We start from the raw sequence: 21,895 nt of genomic DNA on the forward strand, positions 1-21,895 counted from the left end.
TTTTACCCGAGTACCCGGTTTAACTTTATTACCCGCGGTACTTGCGGGTACCCGGGTACCCGCCCAGCCCTACTGTTTACTAAGCATGGTGGTGCAAGGAAATCGTAGATCGTAGAAAAGAGGCCTTATTCCTATTCAATATTTTTTGTTAAACTTTCAGTCGTCCAGCAGGTAATTTTCTCTCTCCCCCTACCCTTTCTTTGTTCGTCACAAATATTGTGACTCGATCCGGCCGCAAGACCAAGATCAGTCGTGAATCCCCTGGCCGTATGTGAATCATGTGTGTACTGCCTGGTCATTCTCATTCTGATTCTGACTGAGAAAATGACGGGAGAGTATATTATTGTAGATGTATCTATCTATCTAGTAGTAGACAGGCCAGTGTCGTCACTGCCACATTAGAATAGAGATGTCATTTGAGTAAGTAGTCTTGTACTTGTGTGTGGCTTGGGGACCTTGCTCCTTATCCGATGTCCGATGCCGTGCCGTGGCTTGGGGCTCGAAGTCTGATTCATGATTCTGATTAGGAGATCGTTTTTTTTTTGTTTTTTTTTGTTTTTGTTTTTGTTTTTTTTTTTTTTTGGGGGGGGGGGGGGTCTTGGTCTTGTTGTAGACTGTAGGTGAACAGCCACCTTTACCTTTAATTTTACCGACGATCATCCGGTACTACCGCAAACTCGGGGACCCAAATAATTTGGGGGATTTGGGCTTGGGAGAGGGGAAACTTTTTATTTATTTATTTTTTTTAAAGTCTAGATCTAGTTGGGGGTTTGGGAGGGGAGAGACTTTTAAAAAAAAAGTTTCCCCCCCTCCCAAACCCCCAAAATTATTTTTAAAAAAAAGTTTCCCCCCTCCCAAAACCCAAAAATTATTTGGGTCCCCGAGTTTGCGGTAGTACCCGATCATTCATTCACTTTCAACCGATCAAAGCCCATGCATGCGTTCAGTTCATCAGTTCAGTTCAGATGCTTCTCTTCTGGCTCTGGCTTCTGGAGTCTCTGAAGCCGAAGGTAATGCTGAGGCAGGAAAGCCAAAAAACAAAAAAGATAATACTATCTTATGAAAATTATGTTGTGTAGCAGTGGGTCGTGATAACCACCTCTAGACCAATCATCATCTAGAGTAAGCTTGGGCATATGTATTAGGCCTATATGTATAGAGCATCATCATTATCCACTAAACATGCTCAACAAAGCCAAAGTGCTTCACTAGGGACCCCTAGTCTTCACTAGGGACCCCTAGTCCCTAGCCAACAGCAAACTTAAAAGTAGGACGATAATGGAGACAACAATGTTAACGGCCAGGTACTCATTTTAAAGTACAGTTCAGTGAGAGAAGTGAGTTAAAGGCTCAAGGCTCAACTATGTGATGCTCAGAGCGGGACTCGAACCCTGAACCTTCCAGTCCGAAGGCGAGTGTTTTGCCACAAAGACAAAACAACGTAGCCGCACATGTGTAGAGTCTAAAGGTTTGCTTCAAAAGTAAAAGAACATTCTCTGAATGCTAATTTTCTTAGAAAACATTTGCGTCAGAATATTTTAGGCATATATTTGAAAGAGGTCTTTTTTTTTTCATATAAATCCATTCAGAGTTGGAGAAAAGTCTGGTGATTTTAGTTTTACTTAAATTGATATTTTAATGGACTTGCTTGACCTTGTGGTTAAGTTGGCTCAGAGTAAAATTTTACTTGAGTATTTCAATTCCGCACAATTTTTTTTTTTTTGCTTTCGTCACTAAATTGTTGACCCCAAAAAGACAATTTAACCCTATTTACAAAATATTTATATTTTATCAACCTGTTTTTAGATAAGAATAAGATAATATAACATAACAGTAGAAGATTAAAATTGTCTTAAATTATCTAGAAAAGAAGATACAGTTTAAGCTGTCCTGCTCGGTTTTCTTTTTATGTTTAACTTGCTTCACATGAACCCTATTGTTTGAAACTAACTCAAATATTTGTGGCCCTGCTGGAAAATAGAATCAATTATTTATTTATTTATTTTTAGCGTTTTTTTCCTTCTTTTTGATGCATTTGTATTTAAGGTCATAGTTTACAATTAGAAAGTTAGTCGTGATTTCATAACTCAAGATTTTAAAATATAATCTATTTGTTACAACTGCTAACCCTGATTTTATCAATAGAGTATATATTTTCTATTATAATGCGAAATCTGAATGACTACAACTCATTGTCTTATATTGATAAAGCCATCAAATAAAGTGCAAAATACTCATTGATAAAGATTCATAAAAATATATATCTAAGGTAGTAGAAAAATAGTTATTGTGGTTTATTTTTTTCCTGTACTTGCACACATAAAAAAAAAATGTTTTAAATATTTTTTGGGGGATTATTTTTTTCTTGTATTTTTCTTTCTTGCTTTGCCCGACACTGTTTCATACTCACTTGTTCAGATCCAAATAATTTTAGTACATTGAGCAAAGATTGGAATTTAAAGAAAAAAAAAGATAAAATCAAGTGAAAATTGATATTTTAAAACATTATTTCACTTTCAAACATACGACTTGAGGAGGTGGCGTTCAAAACCTGCCAAGTTGCATTTTCATCATTCAGAGAAAACCGCCCTTTATTGTAATGTATTAAGGGGCTTAAATAAGACAATACACATCTTGCTTGGGTTATAGAACAATATGCGAAGTCATTTTTGAGGGAAAAAAACATTAAAAAAACTTAAAATACAATATCCACTAAACATGCTCAAAGCGCTTTACAAAGGGTCCCTGGCCAACAGCAACATAAACATGTAGGGCATGACGTGATGCAGTTAGGCGATATTACAATTATTTTTTCACTGAGGCAACACTGTTAATGGCCATATACTCATTTTACACCTGAGTACGATGAGAGAATTGTGAGCCTTTAGCAAGGATTCAATTTTGCACCAAGTGAGGCTTGAACCCAGTACCTTCCGATCTGAAAGCAAGTGTCAATGTTATTGTATTCAAGTATCATAAATTGTATCATCTAATCTATGTAATGTAGTATCGTTCACAACCAGAGTCTGTTCTACTGGCTACCTTGTTGGGGGGAGTCATTCTGTATCCAATCGTCTAATAAATGTTCTTACTGTAACAATTTGGTTTGTTGATTTTTGTAAAATATTATACTACTACTACATATTAAATTATTAATTAATGATCTAAGAATACAACACATATCACAAGATCACATAGCCGCACTGGAACTTTAGATTTACTCGGGTGATTTTATGGAGTCATTTTCTACTTGGATGAGACTTATTAGGTTTTGAAAGTCACTGCCTCATTTATCATTTATTACCCTGGCAAATGTCCTGACCTTTGACACATGGCCAATGAATGAATACCACACAGCAGCCAACTGTTCTGTTAAAATCAGGACTGTCCCAATTTGGCATTCGTAAAAAAATTTTTAAGAAAAGAAAATTGTACTGTTTACATGTATGGAAATGACCCTTTTATGTCCCAGGATTATTCTTTTTGAAGAGCAAATTAAACAGAAAACGCTCTAAATTTAGATTGTTATATAATAGTCCAAACATACTGCTGTTTTGAGTCATGACAATATTGTGTGTTAAGGTGTCCTGTTTTAGATCTTTGAAAAGTTAGCTGCTGTGGAATACGATAATTTTTCCAAAAAAGAACAGTTTTGTTAACATACACAATCTCTCCATTTAAACAAAGCAATAATGGTTTCAAACTTTTATTATATCAGGAACCATGCCGAAGAAGAAGAAGGCAGATAAAGATTTAAGGAAGGAAGATGAAGAGGAAGATTCTAAACTGGCGGAAAGGATGAGCAGTCTTGGTATGGGTGATGATGACGCAGATACAGATGATCCCACGAAGAAAGGAAAGAAAAAAGTGAGTACTGACTTTGATTTTTGAAACACATTCTCTAGAATGATCTTGGGATGGATATTGATCAGCAGAATTTAAATACAATTAAGTTAAGAAATCTTGATACAGTTTGATCTTAAATATGTTATTGTGGCTTGTGTTTTTTTAGAATGATGTTATAAATTCTTTGAAACTTTTGATGAAAATATTACATTTTGAAATGTCAACGTCATGGGCTTGATTCACGACTTTTTCTCATACTTGGAATAATCCAATTTTAAAATACTGTTCCTGCAAGATTTTGAATATATCTAAATATATTACTATGATCTAGTGAAACCCTGTTTTGGGTTTTGATTTTTGGCTGCTAAAATTTCTTGCATTTATGATGGTTGTTAAAAAAAAAAAAACCCTTATTATTGCAGGTTGGCAGGCCAGTGTAAAGAAAATATTTTATATTTCTAACTGTTTCTCAATCCATGTTTAAGAGTTATAATGTAGATCTCTCACTTATTTTTGATAGGACAAGAAAAAGAAGAGTAAGATGGATAAGTTAAGAGAAGAAATGGAACAAGGTGCAGATGAAGAAATTGAAGAGGCTGAGGCCAAACCAGTTGAACTTCCTTCCAGTGATAAACAGAAAAAAAAGAAAGGCGCTAAGATTGAGCCAGAGCCAAAAAGATTTGTAGAGGAAGAAAATGGTTACGATGATGAAGAAGAGGAACAAGATAGAGATGCCTACAGGCCTTCTGACGATGATCAGCCAAAGGGTAAGGTTTCTTCTCTTTTTTTTTTTTTTTTTTTTCAAAGGACTCTTTCAAAACAATAATATGTCATTTAATCATAATAAATGCAAGCCCTTTATGTATCATATGTAAAGTGGATTTGTAGCAGTTTGGGCAACTGCATGATTGAATCAATATCGACATATATTTTTGTCTGAGTAATTGGTCTCATCTTCACTCAGTCATTAAGATGTGTTCTGTTTTGTAAAATATTATATGAGATAAATAATAGAATGAAGCACTAATTTGAATGTGATATCACATACACACACACACACACACACACACACACACACACACACACACACACGTGCCCACCTAATTTTTGTGTACTTTTTAAATATGTATTTACCCTTCCCCACATTTCAGAGGCTGAAGAGGAGAAGCCAAAACTAAGCAAGAAGGAGTTGAAAATGCTGAAGAAAAAGGTGGGAGTCATCGTCATATATTTGTCTATTATCAAGCATAATTGTGCTGTTTCCTCACATACTATCTGCAATGCAAATATTTGGTGTTTTGTCATGCTTTTAACACATTGACAGAGTTTTTGAATGCAATATATACACAGAAGGATCAATTCTCTGTCGAAGAATATATTGTGGTGCCTTGTGAAAAGGAAGCTGATTCATTGTGGCTTGGGATGACTGGATTGGAACTGAGAATAGAATATATGTATAACCACTATATCTACATTTCCTTGCTTTTCTTTTTGTCCTTTTTTTCTTTTATTTTCTTTACAAGATCAATACAATTTATTTTTATGGAAGATGTATACGATTTTAGGTATTTGTTTCAATACCTGTATATGATTATGTTAAAGGCAATGCAGTTTTTATTTGAACCGGGTGTCATTAGTAAATATGAATCTGAATGTTACTCGAAGTGGACTCAATTCTGAGTATTTGTATTTGAGGGCGGAGAGAGTTATTGAATGTAGCCGCCATTTTGTTGGTTTTAGGCTGAAGTAGTTTGATAATCTTTGCTTGAAAGTGTCTAAATCTGTTGTGTTCACAAGGGCTATGTAACTTAAAGTTTATTATAAGCGATGGGGGGGGGGGGGGGGGTATTTTTGACAACTACCGTTACATTACGACTTTGAAAGCAGGTAATAATGTGTCAGATTTTGATTTTAAATTTTCTGCACATGCCCTACAAAAAAGGTTTTTGCATTCTTGAAAAGTGAAAAAATATTTTTTACTTGAAACTAAAATATGATTTATGTATTTGTTATATGACAATTCATACTAAATGAAAGACTAGAATTTTTAAGTTAGGAGCATTTAAAAAAAAAAAGAAATGGATCCTATTTAGATATGTTTTTTTTTTAATTACCAAAAATTCTGCCATATTTGCAGGCTTAAGGGGAATTTGGCGACATTATGGTCTAGTGCTATGGTACTGGACTTTTTGGGGTTTGAGTCCCTTTGTCAGTCTAACTTTGACCCAGCCAACCATCTATGTCAGCATTTGAGTTGAGTTCTCTATCAGCTGAGCTGCCAGAAGCCCCGTGGTGGTCTTTATATTGGTCTCTTTTCTCGGCTTGATAAGCCTAGCAACATTTTTTTTCATCACGATGTTCTTGATGCTGTACTTATTCCCAGTCTGATTGAATCCTTAATTAAATGAGAGACTCACCAAACTTGGTAGTGACATTTTATTGAACATCTGCCATTTCGGAAACCCCCCCCCCCCCAAAATAATATAGTTGTTACGTTTAATAGATAAATGATATTACATTGAGGTGAGTGCTGAAAAGAGTGAATCCTGGTCCCTTATTGATACCTTTCATCATGACATGTTTTGCAATTGTGAAATTATAATGATAATATTTTTTTTTTTTTTTAGATGGCCTATGACAAAACTTTGGAAGGTATGGAAGAGGGTGGTCAATTCTCTGTGTCCCAGGCAGAACGATCAAAGAGAGATGCAGTAACCGAAAATCAAATGGATATTAAGGTAAATCATTGCCATGTTTTGCTTGTTTTTGTTTTTTTCACTCTATTTCAATCAATTCGCAGTTTAAAACGCAATAGTTTTGCAGTTTGGATTTTAAATAATTGGGATTATTAGAATTAGATATAATTAATGACTTGTATATTTTAAAAATTCAACATTGAAAAATAATCCTAAATTCTACTTTATTCTTTTTCAAGTCAAATAAAATCCTTCCATGACAATAATTGCACAGTTTCTTTGAGATCATTTTTTGAATTTTTTCCAAGCGGAATCTCACTGCTCTTTCCTTAGATTAATAAACAGTAACAGACTGTAAACTTCCATCCTGAACTGTCTATTAGGACGCTATATATTCTGTAAGCTTTAAGTGAGGAAATCATTAAATCCATTTGATCAAAATTTTCTCAAAATACTTTGCTGCAGTTATGTCATCAAAGTTTAAAATGAATATTGTTTATATACGTAAAATAGCAATAAAATATATTTAAGTAGTTTGTTAAACTGGAAATTTTCTCCCCCCCCAATTTTTTTTTTTATATTATAATCTTTATCAATATGATATTTATGTTTTTCCATATTATTTGCCTAATTTTTCAAGATACGAGTATTGATTTAAGTAGTCATCAAATTCAGGCTCATGTATGTTTTGGTTTACCTAAATGATAAAGGGATCTGGGAGAGGGAGAGAGAAAGAGATGTTGGTCGTCGCGTGATATGCAAATTCCTATAAGATGAAATTATAGAATGTTATTAATCTATTTTAATTTTAAGACTGGCATTTAAAAAAAAAAGAATTTTCTTTTCTTTATTCCATCAGGTTGAAAAATTCAGCATTGCTGCCAGGGGCAAAGATTTGTTTGTCAATGCATCTCTTAGCATTGCAGCTGGAAGACGTTATGGACTGGTTGGTCCTAATGGGTCAGTCTTTTTTATTCCAACAGATTTAGATTTAGTTATTCTTAAAACGGTTGAATTGGGAAAAGGCATTTCATTTATGAAGATGTTGGTGAATATCATTTACAATCATGCAATTCATTTCTGTTATAACATGCTCTGGGATCACTATTCTTTAAAATGTATGTTTTCATGAAATGCAAATCTTTCTTTAAAGATTGGACACTCAGATTATTACTAATTATTGTTGCTGCTATCTTGATATTTTACACGTTCTTTAAGGGGTGGTTTACCAAAATTCTTTATAATAAGCCCAACTTGTTCTGAAAGATATAATGTGTGAGAATGTATTTTTCCAGTGGCTTTGAAGTTAACATAGCAAAATACAAACAATAGTTAATTAAAAAAAATAAGGGATTAACGATTTGAATTCACCATACTCAAAACACAGAAATGTTCAATTGCAACTTAGTCTTGTAGATAAACATTACAAAAAAAAAAAGATAAATTGAGTCATGAAGTAACTTTGAGTTAAGCGTGTATCATGTAGTAACGATATTCACATATTAGCAAACCTTTTATACCTTCATTGTAGTAAAATACACTAGACCAATTTGTGCTTCACCATTTGAAGGTAAGTATTTAAAAATTTATCTTTTATTTCGCAACAAAATTTATTGTTTTGTTTATTTCTTCTTCGCATCATTATCATTTGTGTTAAAATTGAAACTCTGATGATGAAATCAAAGATAGACTAACGAAAGCAAGAAGAACCTTTGGAATGCTCAGAAATATCTGGAAACCTAGGAAAATCACCACCAAAACAAAACTCTTCAAAACAAATGTGCTATCTGTTGTCCTTTATGGGTCTGAATCATGGAAACTGACAGGATCCCTCTCCAACAAACTAAACGCATTCCAAAACAAATGCCTAAGAAGGATCCTGAGGATATTCTCGCCAAAAGTAATTTCAAACAAAGAACTGGCTAAACGCACTGTAATTGAACCAGTATCTGAAGCTGTAAAGAGGGGAAGGTGGAAATGGACTGGACATGTCCTCAGCCCAGGATAGCCCTCAGGTGGACCCCCCATGGAACGAGAAGAAGGGGCCGCTCGCTGGAGACCTGGAGGAGGAGCATCGAAAGAGAAATGAAAGCTAGTGATTGGTCTTGGGGACAGATGACAAAAATGGCCTCCAACTGAGAAAGATGGCGTTCCACGTGCCAGCCTTATGTGTCGATCAAGCACCAAGAGGATATTAACTACTATATATGTTTCATATTTTATTTTTTTTTACCATAAATTTAATGTTCAACTTTGAGCTCAATCAATATAAAACTGGTTTAAGGCGGTTGAATACTTTTTTGTCGACATTTCTGTTCCCACTCTCAGAATATAATGCTTTTGAAAGTATTGTTATTTTAATTTTGTCATCATTTTTTCTTTCATCTTCAGGCATGGAAAGACAACTCTATTAAAGCACATTGCAAATAGAACCTTGAATATCCCGGCCAATATTGATGTGTTGTACTGTGAACAGGATGTTGTGGCTGACCAAACCACAGCCATTGATGCCGTGTTAAAAGCAGATAAGAAGAGACTAGAGCTCTTAGCAGAGGAAAAGACGTTGATGGAAAAAATCAACACAGGGGGCAGGGAGATTACTGACCGACTCAGAGATGTAAGAAGTAGTGATTGGATATGAAATTTAATCTTTAGTTTTTAATTTAAAACAAAATAATAGATAATAGAGTTATTGTGAGGCTTTGTGGTTATTATGGTATGACATTCACATTCAGCCCACTAAACCCCCAAGTTCAAGTTCCATTTGGGACAGCGCAAAGTTGAGTCCTTGGAAAAGGCTTTTAACTCATATTCACTCATTGCACTCAAATGTTAAATAAGTACCTTGCCGGTAACAGCATCGTCTCTGTCAGAATTTTTTTTTTGATTTAAAAAAGAAATTAATTAATTTAATTTTTTTTTTTTTTTTTTTTGGTAATAGTGCCTTACAGGTTTTGTCTTTCATGTTGCTGTTAGCTTGTAAAACATGTTGAGTGGATCTTGCGCGATAAAAAAAGCAAAGTTTATAGTATTCCCTCAAAGGCTTGAGTCCATGAAATGAAATGTGATTTGTTTTGGGGTTTTTTCGTTTGTTTTTCCTTTCTTGCACAACTCATTTCATATTTTTGGTTTTTATGATTGATTCTTACCATCAAAACTCCAAAAAAAAAAAAAACTGAAAAAAAAATAATAAAAGGCAACAATGCTTGATGGGGTCCTGATAGCCCAGTTGGTAGAGCACTCGCTTCACAATCGATATTTTTTACTGGCCCAGCAGTGATTGGGTAACTGGGTCTATTAGATCTAGTGGAAAGTACTCTGTGATAGACTTGCCAAAAGGGTAGCAAACAATTGCTATTGTCCGTTTCACGCTTTCAGAAACCAGGATAAACTCCCACTCCATGGGCCTAATGGCTCTGAAGGACTACTAAATGCGCTTGATATAGCCAAGAAGACAGTATAGACATACCTGCCAATCCTTCCGCTTTTGGTGGAATCATTCCTATTTTCACTCTTCCATTTTGTACTATTCCGCCATTGTCTCTAAAATTCCGATTTACAAAAGTGATGATAATGCAAAATATAAAAAAAAGAGCGAGGGGGGGGGGGGGGGGGGGTGTGAAAGAGGTGAAATTCCTATTTTTTGTCTCAAATTCCTATTTTTAGGCGTCCTGGTTTCACTTTTGGAATGTGAAGGGTTGGTAGGTCTGTATACCTTTAAACATGATTATCACCTATTACCATGGTACAGTTTAATAAACAAATCTACAACTGCATCAATTAAAAATCTGACAACTCCTATCTCAGCAAAAATCAAACCAGTGGAGCTTCTTATATATAATAATTGCTTCTAAGAGTCCGAAAATAAACAAGATTGCTATATGAATCATATATTTATTGACCGACATCGCAATCCAATGTCTTTATGCAAATATTTAATGTCTCACTCATTTTTTCCCTTGAAAATTGATATTATAATCAACCTCATTTCAAGTCAGTGATTGTTCATTGTCCCATGACTCCTTTTATAACTATTACATCGGTTTCCTACTATATTATATATTTTTCTAAAAGGTAAAACGGGACAGACATGGACTACAATACTCATTTTGACTGAATCAGTCTGAAGAAGAATCACAAGAGTTAACAGGGTTGGTTAATATAATTTTTACTATTATAATCACATTGATTGACAGGTGTATGATGAACTGCGGGCTATCAATGCCGATGCTGCTGAGCCTAAAGCCCGTCGTATTTTGGCTGGTCTGGGTTTTACCAAGGGAATGATGACAAGGGGAACCAAAGACTTGTCCGGAGGTTGGAGGATGAGAGTGTCCTTGGCCAGGTTAGTTGTTTTAGCAACATAATTTAATAATAAAAATAATAAAAAGTGTGGCTATGTGGTCTAGTGGTATGGTCCTGGGTTTGAGCCTCGCATTCGGCGCATAGTTGAGTCCTTGGAAAAGGCTCTTTACTCACATTCCCTCACCGTACTCAGGTGTAAAATGAGTACCTGGCCGTTAACAGCGTTGTCTTTGTCCGAAAAATTTTATATCGCCTAACAGGCGTCATATCCCGTCCTACATGTTAAATGTTGCTGTTGACCAGGGACCCCTTGTAAAGCGCATTGAGCACATTTAGTGGATATTGCGCTATATAAAGCTCAATTAGAATAGAATTAGAATTTAATTGGGAACTTGTTATTGAAAGAAATGTTCTTTTCAATTTATTTAAGATTCTCTTTGTCCATGATCATCATAGCAATATGTATTCAGTGATTCTTTTGTTAAAAATTTTTCAGAGCCTTGTTTCTAGAACCGACATTGTTGATGCTTGATGAACCTACAAACCATCTGGATCTCAACGCTGTCATCTGGCTTGACAAGTATGTATCTTTTTTGGCTTGTGAGACTACTTAGATACTATCTGGGATTCAATTATTTCAGAACATTCAATCAACACTAGCTTTAATAAATTACTTTTTCACATTAAGCCATTCAAACATGATTAGTAAGTGAAGTGATATATATTTTGCTGTATTCATCTTCATCATTATCATACTTATCAAAGTGCCATAAAATTCTATTTTTAAAAACTTATCCCATTTCAATGTCTTATCACATAGTAGTATTTTGTTCCCGTCTTTTACTTAAAGTATCATGATGTTGAGAAGTATTGATATTATGTAATATTGTTTTTAACCAAATTTTCGGTCAAAGCCATTACAAATTACCATTAAAAAATAATTTATCTTACACCCAGCTATCTCCAACAATGGAAAAAGACGTTATTGGTTGTCTCCCATGACCAGAGTTTTTTGGATAATGTGTGTACAGATATCATCCACTTGGATCAACAGAAGCTTTTCTACTACAGAGGAAATTATGGTATTTACAAATCTTGTCTTTTGATTTCGGTTTCATTTAATTCTCGCCTTTATTTGGTCTTTTCTACTTATTTGTAGTCACAGTTATGTAAGCATTTCAAAGAATATTATCAGAAATGTAAAGCAAATTTTTATTAAAATTTTGATTCCTCAATATTTGTTCAATGTTCCATCCTGTGAAATTTAAAACAATATGAAAAGTAAAAGCTATTTTTAGTGTTTCAAAATGGCAGTGCATCCTCTCCACTCTCCATTCCACATTACATTGTGGAAAGCCAAATCGTGCCCAAGGGATCTTCTCGTAATGCAAAATCTACGTTCAAGCCTAAGAATATCTTTGCTTTTTAGTTTTTTTTTGAGGTAGGCAATTTTGTGCCAAATGTCATCTTCATCTTGGTTTATTTTTTATCCTGTTGCAGCTTCTTTTAAGAAAATGTTGGTTCAAAAGAGACGTGAGCAAGTAAAGGAATATGAGAAACAAGAGAAGAGGCTGAAGGAGCTGAAGGCCTCTGGGAAATCCACCAAGCAGGCTGTAAGTTACTGGCAAGAATGACTCAGTTTACAGAGATATGATCTACGTCTATATATTAACACTTTAACGACAAAATGTCCCAAGGGCTGCCATATAAATTCTCCAAGGTATAGGTAGATGGAAGAAACTGTTTTGAATGTATTTGGATACGCACCATAAAATGATGAATGAGGAAAATTGGAAAAATAATTACAGAAGTTAGCAAGATTCAAATAATTAATTCAGTGGTAAAACCTGTATTGTCAGAAATACATAAAGGTTGTTATCACTCCAGGAAATACAAGGAATAGATTAATTCAAAGTTAAAAGACCAATTTGGGTAATTGGAATTGAACCTATTGAGAATTGTTCTTTTCTCATTATATTAAAAGCCAATATAAGGTTTTAACGACTGATATAACATATAAATGTTGCAATAAGTGTTAAAGTTAAACTTCTAAAACCCAAGAAAAGCTGCTCTCCAAATATGTACTGATAATGGAACAAATTAACTGTTGTTAAACAATAATATGACTTCTTCAGAATGCATACCAGACCATTACTGTCAAGAGAATACCCATATACTTTTTAAATACTATAAAGAATGTGACCTTATTTAATTCTTTTATAAATTTTGAATAATGATGATTTATTTTATTTATTTTTTGCTGATTTTTCAAACTTGTAAAAACCATCAAAAGTCAATAGCGATTTTTTTTTTTCAGGGTGTCAAAGTACAATGCTGAGGTCACGAATCGTAACATTTAATTTTCTTTTACAGGAAAGCAAACAGAAAGAGACTTTGACACGTAAGCAGGAAAAGAATCGCAAGAAACAGACCTTGTTCGAAGATGAAGAAACAAAGACAGAGCTATTACAGAGGCCTAGAGAATACGTTGTCAAGTTTTCATTTCCTAATCCCACCCCTCTTAATCCGCCCATATTAGGTGTATACAGTAAGTCTTTTTTATGATTTTTGTTTTGAGATCATTGGACTTTTTTTTCTCTGCCAAATTATGACTCATTTTTAAACTTTGAATTTGATAATATCAGATTCCTACAACACATTTTTGGAGAACCTTTTGGATTGTTCAGGGACTTCATTCATGTTAGAAATGGTTGAATGTCTATTGTAAATTTAAATATAGATATTTCATTCTTAAAATAATCGCAGCAAGCATAGAAAATCAGAAATGAGAAAAACAAAACAATGAAAAACAAATTTGATAATGATTTGTGCAAACTCCATGTAGGATATAGGCAGGAGGGATTGTTTAACCCTTAACGTGCAATATTTGATGTAAGTTGATAAAATTAAAATGATACTGTGTTCACAATGTGATGCTCGACTTAAGTCGAAATGTAAACAAGTGATCTTTTGGAGGTGAAATTTTCCTAGATCGAAATCAAAATAATTCATGAGTAGCTTCCCCTGATCAAGGAAGACTCTGTATGGCTGACACTTTACAAGCAAAGTTTTCATTTTATAATTATTATTGTTTTGGTGTTATTTTTGCAATTTCGTGTTTCGTAGCAACATTGTTTACATTTCAAGATGGATTCTGATGATGATGTGGACGTATATTTACACGATGTTGATTCTGGCAATGAATATGTTAATGAAAGCAGTGAGTACGACAGTTCAGATGAAGAAGGTTCAGTAAGGGATGATGGGTGTGGTGGAGTGTTGGCGATGGTGGTGATGGGGCTAGTAGGAGTCTGATAGTATTTGTTTTTCCCTTCCACTGCCCGACTATGGAATAGCCTCCCAGCTGAAGTGGCTGAAAACGGTTGCCAACATGCCTTCACGCGATTGCTAGAGTTCACAACGTGACTTTTTAATCTATGTGTTTTTTTTTGTTTTATTTTAAACTAGTATTATGTGCAGAGTTTTAGCAAGTTTAAAATGTAAAACCCTACAAACTGTGGAGTGATCCTCGACAATATTGGAGGTTACCACAAGACGAAGAAGAAGAAGAAGAAGATAAGAAGGGGGCGAGGCACTGGGGAGGGAAATTACGTTTGGGAAATACTGAATGATGAGGAGACAGGTAATCCTAGGGAGCAGTTGATGGATTTTGACCAGAATGGTGTTGGACTGAGTTACATTAATGATATGGCCCCTTAGATTTTTTAAAACTTTTGTTTCCAGACGTTGTTGAGTTATTGTGTCGTTCTCAGCGATTTCATACAATATTTTTCTTCACTTCATCCATCTCCTCCTATTTCTTATAAGAAATGATGAAAGCCACTCATTTTTGTACAACCCGAAGTTCATTCACTTATTCAACATCAAACACATTCAGTCTCCCACATGCATAATAATTCACAAAAAGGCAATGTTTTCATACTAAAACTATATTTTGCATATTAATGAGATTTCCAAGATGGTTGCCAAAGTCATGTGACCTATTTTGCGTTATGTCATTATGTTGCTTTGTCATACCTTTAGGTATCCTACAAGTTTCATTGAGTTTGCTTAATTTCTTTTTTTTTTTAATGACTTTTTTTCATGAAAACCAACTGTTTTTAATAAAATTCCCTTAGCACAGACTTATGTAAGGGGACAGTAATGTAGTGTGTTAAGGGTTAAGAATTGTAGAGAAGCCTTCAGCTAAACTTATTGGAACAAAGATGAATAGAGGCCTAGTGTCATGGACTTAAATAAACAGGAACGGTGTAAGCTCATTGTTTACATGTCAATGTAAATATTGCTTTTATGGATAAGAATATTGTTTGCTACTCTGTGAAATCTATTTCAGGTGAAAGGAATTATTAGTCCGCTGTATAATTTTAGGGATATCTAGTTGATGATTTCGGTATGTTTATTTATTTTTAAAATCTTCATTTTATATTTCAGATGTAACATTTGGCTACGAGGGTCAAGCTCCTTTATTTAAAGAAATTGATTTTGGTATCGACATGAACTCAAGAGGTAAGATATTTGGTCATAAAATTTATGAATTATTCAATTGAACTTCAGTTAATTAAAGTCTGGTCTGTTCATGAATGAATATTTTATTGTTGCAAACAATATGTCGTCTTCTTGAGCTTGACTTGAGCTTTTTTTAAATAGCGCAATATCCATTAAACATGCTCAAAAAAGCGCTTTACAAGGGCCCCAACAACAACACGTAATATGTAGAACGAGACATGACACCTGTTTTGGCGATATTATAATTTTTTTCTGAACAGTGACAGTGCTGTTAACCCCAGTATTCATTCTCACCAGAGTTCGGTGAGAGAATGTGAATAAAGAGCCTTTCCAAGGACTCAACTATGTGCCGAGCAAGGCTCGAACCCAGGACCTTCCAATCTGAAAGCAAGTGTCATACCACTAGACCACATAGCCGCACGTCCTCCAACTTATAATGAAAGTAGTAGGTAAAGGGAAAGCAATATTTAAAATTCATCTCAACTTATAATGAAAAGGGGGAAAATATAGAACAATGTACACAGGAAGAGTGAAATAGAAAGCTACTGATGATGCAAATGGAAATACAGCAGTTCTTAGATTGCGTTGACAAGAATCCTAGTGTAGCAATAGTGACAACATTAACACTATTGCATCATTCTCTCTGGATTTGATAATAAATAGCAAATCTAAACTCAGTTCATGAATATTTGAATAAAAATATCATGATAATAGTACATAATGTTACAATGGTATAATTCTTAAACATATAAGTTGATGATTCAGTAATGAAATGACTGATATATATCATGATAATAGTACATAATGTTACAATGGTATAATTCTTAAACATATAAGTTGATGATTCAGTAATGAAATGACTGATATATATAATTGCACGAGGGCCATGATGTAATAAATGAATGGACTATAAAAAATTATATTAAATTTTTTTCTCTCTCTCTCGACCAACCCAGTTGCAATAGTGGGACCCAATGGAGTTGGCAAGAGTACATTCCTTAAGCTGTTGACAGGTGAAGTCGAGCCGGTAAGTCTGTTCTTTTGTCTTAAACTTTGCACCATTATTTTGTTATGATGTCACTCCCATGTGACATTATAGTCTTTGACCTTGAGATCCCTCTAGGACTGGGAGTTTGACGCCATTTTTTTATGTTTGTGCAGCATCTAGTGAGTTGTCGTTAGTAGAGCTCAAGGAAACAAGTTATTTCATTGGTTGAACTATTGAATACAACTGACGATTTGTTTTTGTGGCAAAAGACTGGCCATTTGACGTCATTTTTTGGTCAGTGTCAGGCTATAACTTTACGATGGCTACGCTTTGACTCACAAAAGATCTTAAATTAAGTCTGTCTGTGATTAGACAGCTCTACGGGATGCCTTTAGAAAAGACTTTTGCCACCCGTTTTCCTCATCCTCTCAAACTCGAAAGATGGCCATTAAATTCGAAGATCCCTCTGGTGTAAAGCTGTGTTGGTTTAATACATAATGTGCCACATGTCTTACACAATATTTTAAATCTGCACTATCATCAAGAGATTAAAAAATTGTAAAGCATCCGAAGTGAATGGGCTTCATCATGGATTAGAGCTGTATTATTTCTGGATAGCAAGTTCATGGGTCTTAAAAGACTTGATTGGTATCTGTCGTATTTACATTTTTTTAAAAGGGTTAAAATTGTCCATTAAATTGGTAATTTTTGGGGGGAAAGATAATGGAAATAATATTTCTGTAAGTATGTGACTAGATTTAAATACAGAATATCAATTCTACACATTCTGAGGTGACAAAATGTAATAATATGGTTGAAAAGACTGCATTTTGGGTATATGCAGATTTTAAAACTTGAAATTAGGGGCTCGTTAAACTGTGTCCACACAATGAAGCCCATTTTGACTCTCAATCTCATTCTCATGCCATCAGTTTCTTCACTCAAATTCCTTGTCTCAAAAGTCAGGACAGTCATATTATATATTTTAACATTGTTGTGTTCAATTTCCTTTTGAAAATATAAACAATTTGTTTTGAAGCATCATGATGATCTGAAAACTAAAAAAAAGAAAGAAGAGAGATAGAATTTATGGCTAATGAGTCCTTGTTTTAATTTTCCCACAGAATATTGGTGAGCGAAGAAAAAATCATCATCTTGTAAGTAGACTTAAATGTATCTTTGAATGTATAAATTATGGGTAATTTCATGATGTTCGATGTAAATTATTGAAAGGTAAATGGAGGAATACATATTCAAGACTGTTAATTAATATAGATGCTCAAAGACAGTTCCACGTTTTTCACCACATTCACCATTCTGGGCAAGGCAAGACCTGAGCTGCATAACGCCTGCCGGATCATTAATAGTAACTTGAAACCGACTGCAGTTCCAGTCCTCCATCGGCTGGCTGGCATTGCGCCTCCCCATATTCGAGAGCCACTGCTTCCAAAGCCCAGAAATATAAACAGGAAATGGACCCAACCCCAACAACAAGGAGACTGAAGTAGAGAAAGAGCTTCATGACGGAAGAAAGCATCAACTCTGACCATGCAGCTGTATCCAGACTTCCACATGGAGGGAGTGGGACAGTCATGCAAATGAAGCCGTTGAAGATCTGAGAGAAGAACTGCCCTGTGGAACTGAGCTCCCCAGGAATAAATGGGTAACACTGAACAGAGCAATATCCACTAAACATGCTCAAAGCACTTTACAAGGGGTCCCTGTCCTACAGCAACATTTAATATTTAGGACAAGACATGACTTCTGTAAGGCGATATTATGATTTTTTTTTGGACAGAGACAATGCTGTTAATGGCCAGGTAATCATTTTACACCTGAGAACGGTGAGAGAATGTGAGTCAAGAGCCTTTTCCAAGGACTCAACTATGCTATTGAATTGTGGAAGAGCATTATAAAAAGAACAAGTGATAGAAGGGTATGTCAATGGAATAGATCTGGTTGGGGTAGTGGAAAAAGGAGTTAGGAATTCATTAGATGTTCAGTTATTGAGTGAAATGGTGTTTTGTGCAGTTAGGTTAGCAGCAGGGCGAGGCAACTTGGCAACTCTGAGAAGTCAATTGAAGGTGTGGCATATCTGAAAATTATCTCCATAGACTGCAGGCTTGTATTACAAAATTTAATGAGAATAGAGAAAAAAAAATGTCATCTCTTCACATTAGTTTTTCAAAGCAAATTTCTGTAAATTGTCAACACTCAATCTATTTTACAAGTGTGTACTTTAGCGGATGCTTAGTTTATTGATAATAAATGAATGCTCTTTATTTCCAGAGATTAGGCAAATACGATCAACATTCAGCAGACCAATTGAATATGGATGAATCCCCCACAGAATATCTCATGGTAGGTTTTTAACGGCTGGTAAATAATAATACATCCTTTATTTTAGAATTTGATATTGGTTTCATTGTTCTGTACACAACAATGCTTGAATATTATAGTAAGGAACAAAAATGTTTTAAAGAATTTTCCACATTGTCCTGTGGATCGTAAGCCCTCCATACACTTTGCGTCCATTGGAATGGTGACCGGTCAGTCGCACAGGATTTTTGTCCACACACGGGAGTGAGTTAGTAAAAAACAACCGTCACCGGTCCCAGTCACTGCCTCTATTCTAGTTTGTGCCTTGCTCACTAAATTATTTCACCCAAACTATAAACGTTCAAGGCCACTCACGGTTTTGTGTGTTGGTTCCTTATATTTGGCTGGCAGATGTTGTGAGTATTTTGCCTAAACATATAGGCTTTGGCATCTGTCAATGACAAATGTCAAGTCGATGATGAAATGGTTGATGTAGAACATTCATATTAACGGCTGTGGTTCGAACTTGATTACAGAAAAAAAAGCAATCCGGCATGTCGTTTCATCACACTGGAAACTGTCCTAATGAAAATTGGAAAACTATTTCTTCTTTTACTGTTTTTTTTCACATACATTTTGTATTTTGTATAAACCCATTATAGATTTGACGTTGATCGAGAACCTGAAGAAAATCGAAACCCTTTTATTCACCAATTAATTTACATTTATTTCTTATTTCAACAATTTCTGGAGTAGACACATAGTTCTTGGTTGGTATCAAACCTATTGTAAATTTTGACGCTGATCAAGAATCTGAATATTAGGAGCAGCAGGATTTGAGGGACCAACTGTCCTCATGCCTGTCCTGCAGTTATTTAGTCATACATATGGGAATTTTGCTTTGATTTAATTTACCCATGCCTTACCCCAGATTGTCACAGGTAAAATGGTAATGGTATCCTTATGTTTGGGTGGAATTGTTCTTTGATCTGTGAATATTTTTAATTGTGCTTTAGAAATAGGGAATAACATATATTAACATATATTCTAAAACAAAAGGAGGCTTGGAATATTATTGCTATTCATACAATTCATTGCACATTGTTTAAAGAAAGATGGAAAAACTTTTAAGGATTTTCACTGCTTTTCATTTGATTTTTTTGGTTTTGTTTTTGTTTTTTTAGGGGGAGGGAGGTTTTTTTTTTTTTTTATTTATTTTTTTTTGCTCTTTCATTTAAATTTATACATTGATGGTCAACATATGACAACCTGTTTTATTTATTTACTCAAAGAATAAACAATAACATAAAGATGAAGACGAATGTTATTATTATTATTATTATTATTATTATTATTATTATTATTATTATTATTATTATTATTATTATATTATTATTATTATTATTATTATTTTTTTTTTTTTTTTTTTTTTTTTTTTTTTTTTAAATTTATTTTTTTTTTAAAAAAATTTTTTGATTTTTTTTTTTTTTGAGGCAATGCGTGACATGCCTTTGCTGATTGCACACTTGTCTAGGAGGCCAAATTTGGCCAAAGTAAAATTGAAAATGTAATTGGAAGTTGGTGAAATGCTTTTTATTTAAATCATTTTTTTTTCTTGTTGGTCAGGTGGCCAAATTGAACAATAATACATCAAGTTTAAAACATTTGAAAGTGGCAACTCAAAAGTATCTCCCAAGGAAAAATTTATTGACTGAATATGGAAAATTTTTGTTGTATTAGTCCGAGTTCGGAACTGCCATGGTTCGGGCTGACTAGGGCCAGTTTCACCCTTCCCCACACTTTAGAAAAAGAACACTGCACAGGTTATTTCAATGTCAAGATAATATATAAGGATGTTTAAAAAGTGATCAAGAAGACTTTTTAAACATTTTTAACTAGAGGTGCTTAAATGATGAATAAAATGGAGATAAAGATAAAGTTAGTAAATCTGACTCATGAATGAACAACACAAAACAAACGACTTTTTTGGCTTTGAAAATGGCCAAAGGCCGAAACGTCGTTTGTTTTGTGTTGTTCATTCATGAGTCAGATTTACTCCCTTTATCTTTATCTCCATTTAAAACATTTTTATATGATAAATCTTGGCATTTAAAATAACCTGTCCAATGTTCTTATTCTGAAGTGTGGGGCAGGGTGAAATCTATCAACTGATGTAGACTTTACCATATTTGTTTAATAATTTTCAATTTGGGGGGTTGGTCTTAGTCAACCCAACTAGAAACTGTGAAAACTTTTATAAAGTAGTCATTGGGTATTGGTTTTTACAGAACTTGCGTCCACTGTGAGTTTAATCTTCTTTGTATGACAACTTTCACTTTTTCTTTGAACAGAGAAAATACAATCTGCAGTATCAAGAGGGAAGGAAAAAATTGGGTCAGTTTGGATTAGCTTCACATGGACACACGATTCCCAACCGGGATTTATCAGGGGGTCAAAGAGCAAGGGTGGCCCTGGCAGAACTCTCTTGCCTTGCTCCAGATGTCCTCATATTGGTATGGAATTTGTTGGAAGGAGGAGAGATAGAATTTTGTTTCTCTTGTTTTTAACTTACTTGAGCTTTTTTATATAGCGCAATATCCACTAAACATGCTCAAAGCGCTTTACAAGGAGTCCCTGACCAACAGCAACACGCAACGTGTGGAATGACACATGACGTCTGTTAGGCGATATTAAAATATTTCAGACAGAGACAGCGCTGTTAGCGGCCAGGTACTCATTTTACACCCGAGTACGGTGAGAGAATGTGAGTTAAGTTCCTTTTCCAAGGACTCATCTATGCGCCGAGCGACGCTCAAACCCAGGACCTTCCAATCTGAAAGCGAGTGTCATACCACAAGACCACATATTATTATAGTTACAAAAATGTAAAAATGAAATGGCTTTAGATGTGAACAGTACGCCTCCCATGCGAAGCCTTTACATTTTCACCTTTTTGATAGTATTTTTACCATTTCAGGCTTCGGGCAACCATCCTTACAACTCTCTATTTATGATTTAAGTCTTGCCCTATTTTTTTTTTTTTAATTTCAACCCTTGAGAGCATATTTTCGAGATAGTCTTTTCTGATGTATTTAGATTTTAATATTCGACAGTTGACGCTTGGAACACTTACTTAATTACTTACTTACTTAGGCCACCCCCTTGGGGCACCCAACATGAGCCACAAGTCTTCGCCATTCTGTCCTGTCCTCCA

At 34.6% G+C, this 21,895-nt stretch overlaps 1 protein-coding gene across 1 annotated transcript in view; it reads left to right on the top strand.

Moving 5' to 3' along the window:
• Nucleotides 1-215: 215 nt before the first annotated feature.
• The window catches only part of LOC144980113 (ATP-binding cassette sub-family F member 1-like), a gene marked incomplete in the record, with an annotated part of 26,070 nt that continues 4,390 nt past the window's right edge, over nt 216-21,895 (top strand). The window contains 17 exon segments of the mRNA XM_078927654.1: nt 216-420; nt 3,719-3,867; nt 4,367-4,613; nt 4,998-5,056; nt 6,474-6,584; nt 7,402-7,502; nt 8,934-9,159; nt 10,739-10,887; nt 11,344-11,427; nt 11,805-11,929; nt 12,348-12,460; nt 13,221-13,395; nt 15,300-15,374; nt 16,331-16,401; nt 17,487-17,519; nt 18,652-18,723; nt 21,033-21,194. Coding sequence (XP_078783780.1) covers nt 3,724-3,867; nt 4,367-4,613; nt 4,998-5,056; nt 6,474-6,584; nt 7,402-7,502; nt 8,934-9,159; nt 10,739-10,887; nt 11,344-11,427; nt 11,805-11,929; nt 12,348-12,460; nt 13,221-13,395; nt 15,300-15,374; nt 16,331-16,401; nt 17,487-17,519; nt 18,652-18,723; nt 21,033-21,194 — 1,947 coding nt within the window.

Source organism: Berghia stephanieae, chromosome 9 (genome assembly GCF_034508935.2).
Source record: "Berghia stephanieae isolate SIO BIC M18660-M18661 chromosome 9, UCSD_Bste_1.3, whole genome shotgun sequence".
In the NCBI taxonomy this organism is placed as follows: domain Eukaryota; kingdom Metazoa; phylum Mollusca; class Gastropoda; order Nudibranchia; family Aeolidiidae; genus Berghia; species Berghia stephanieae.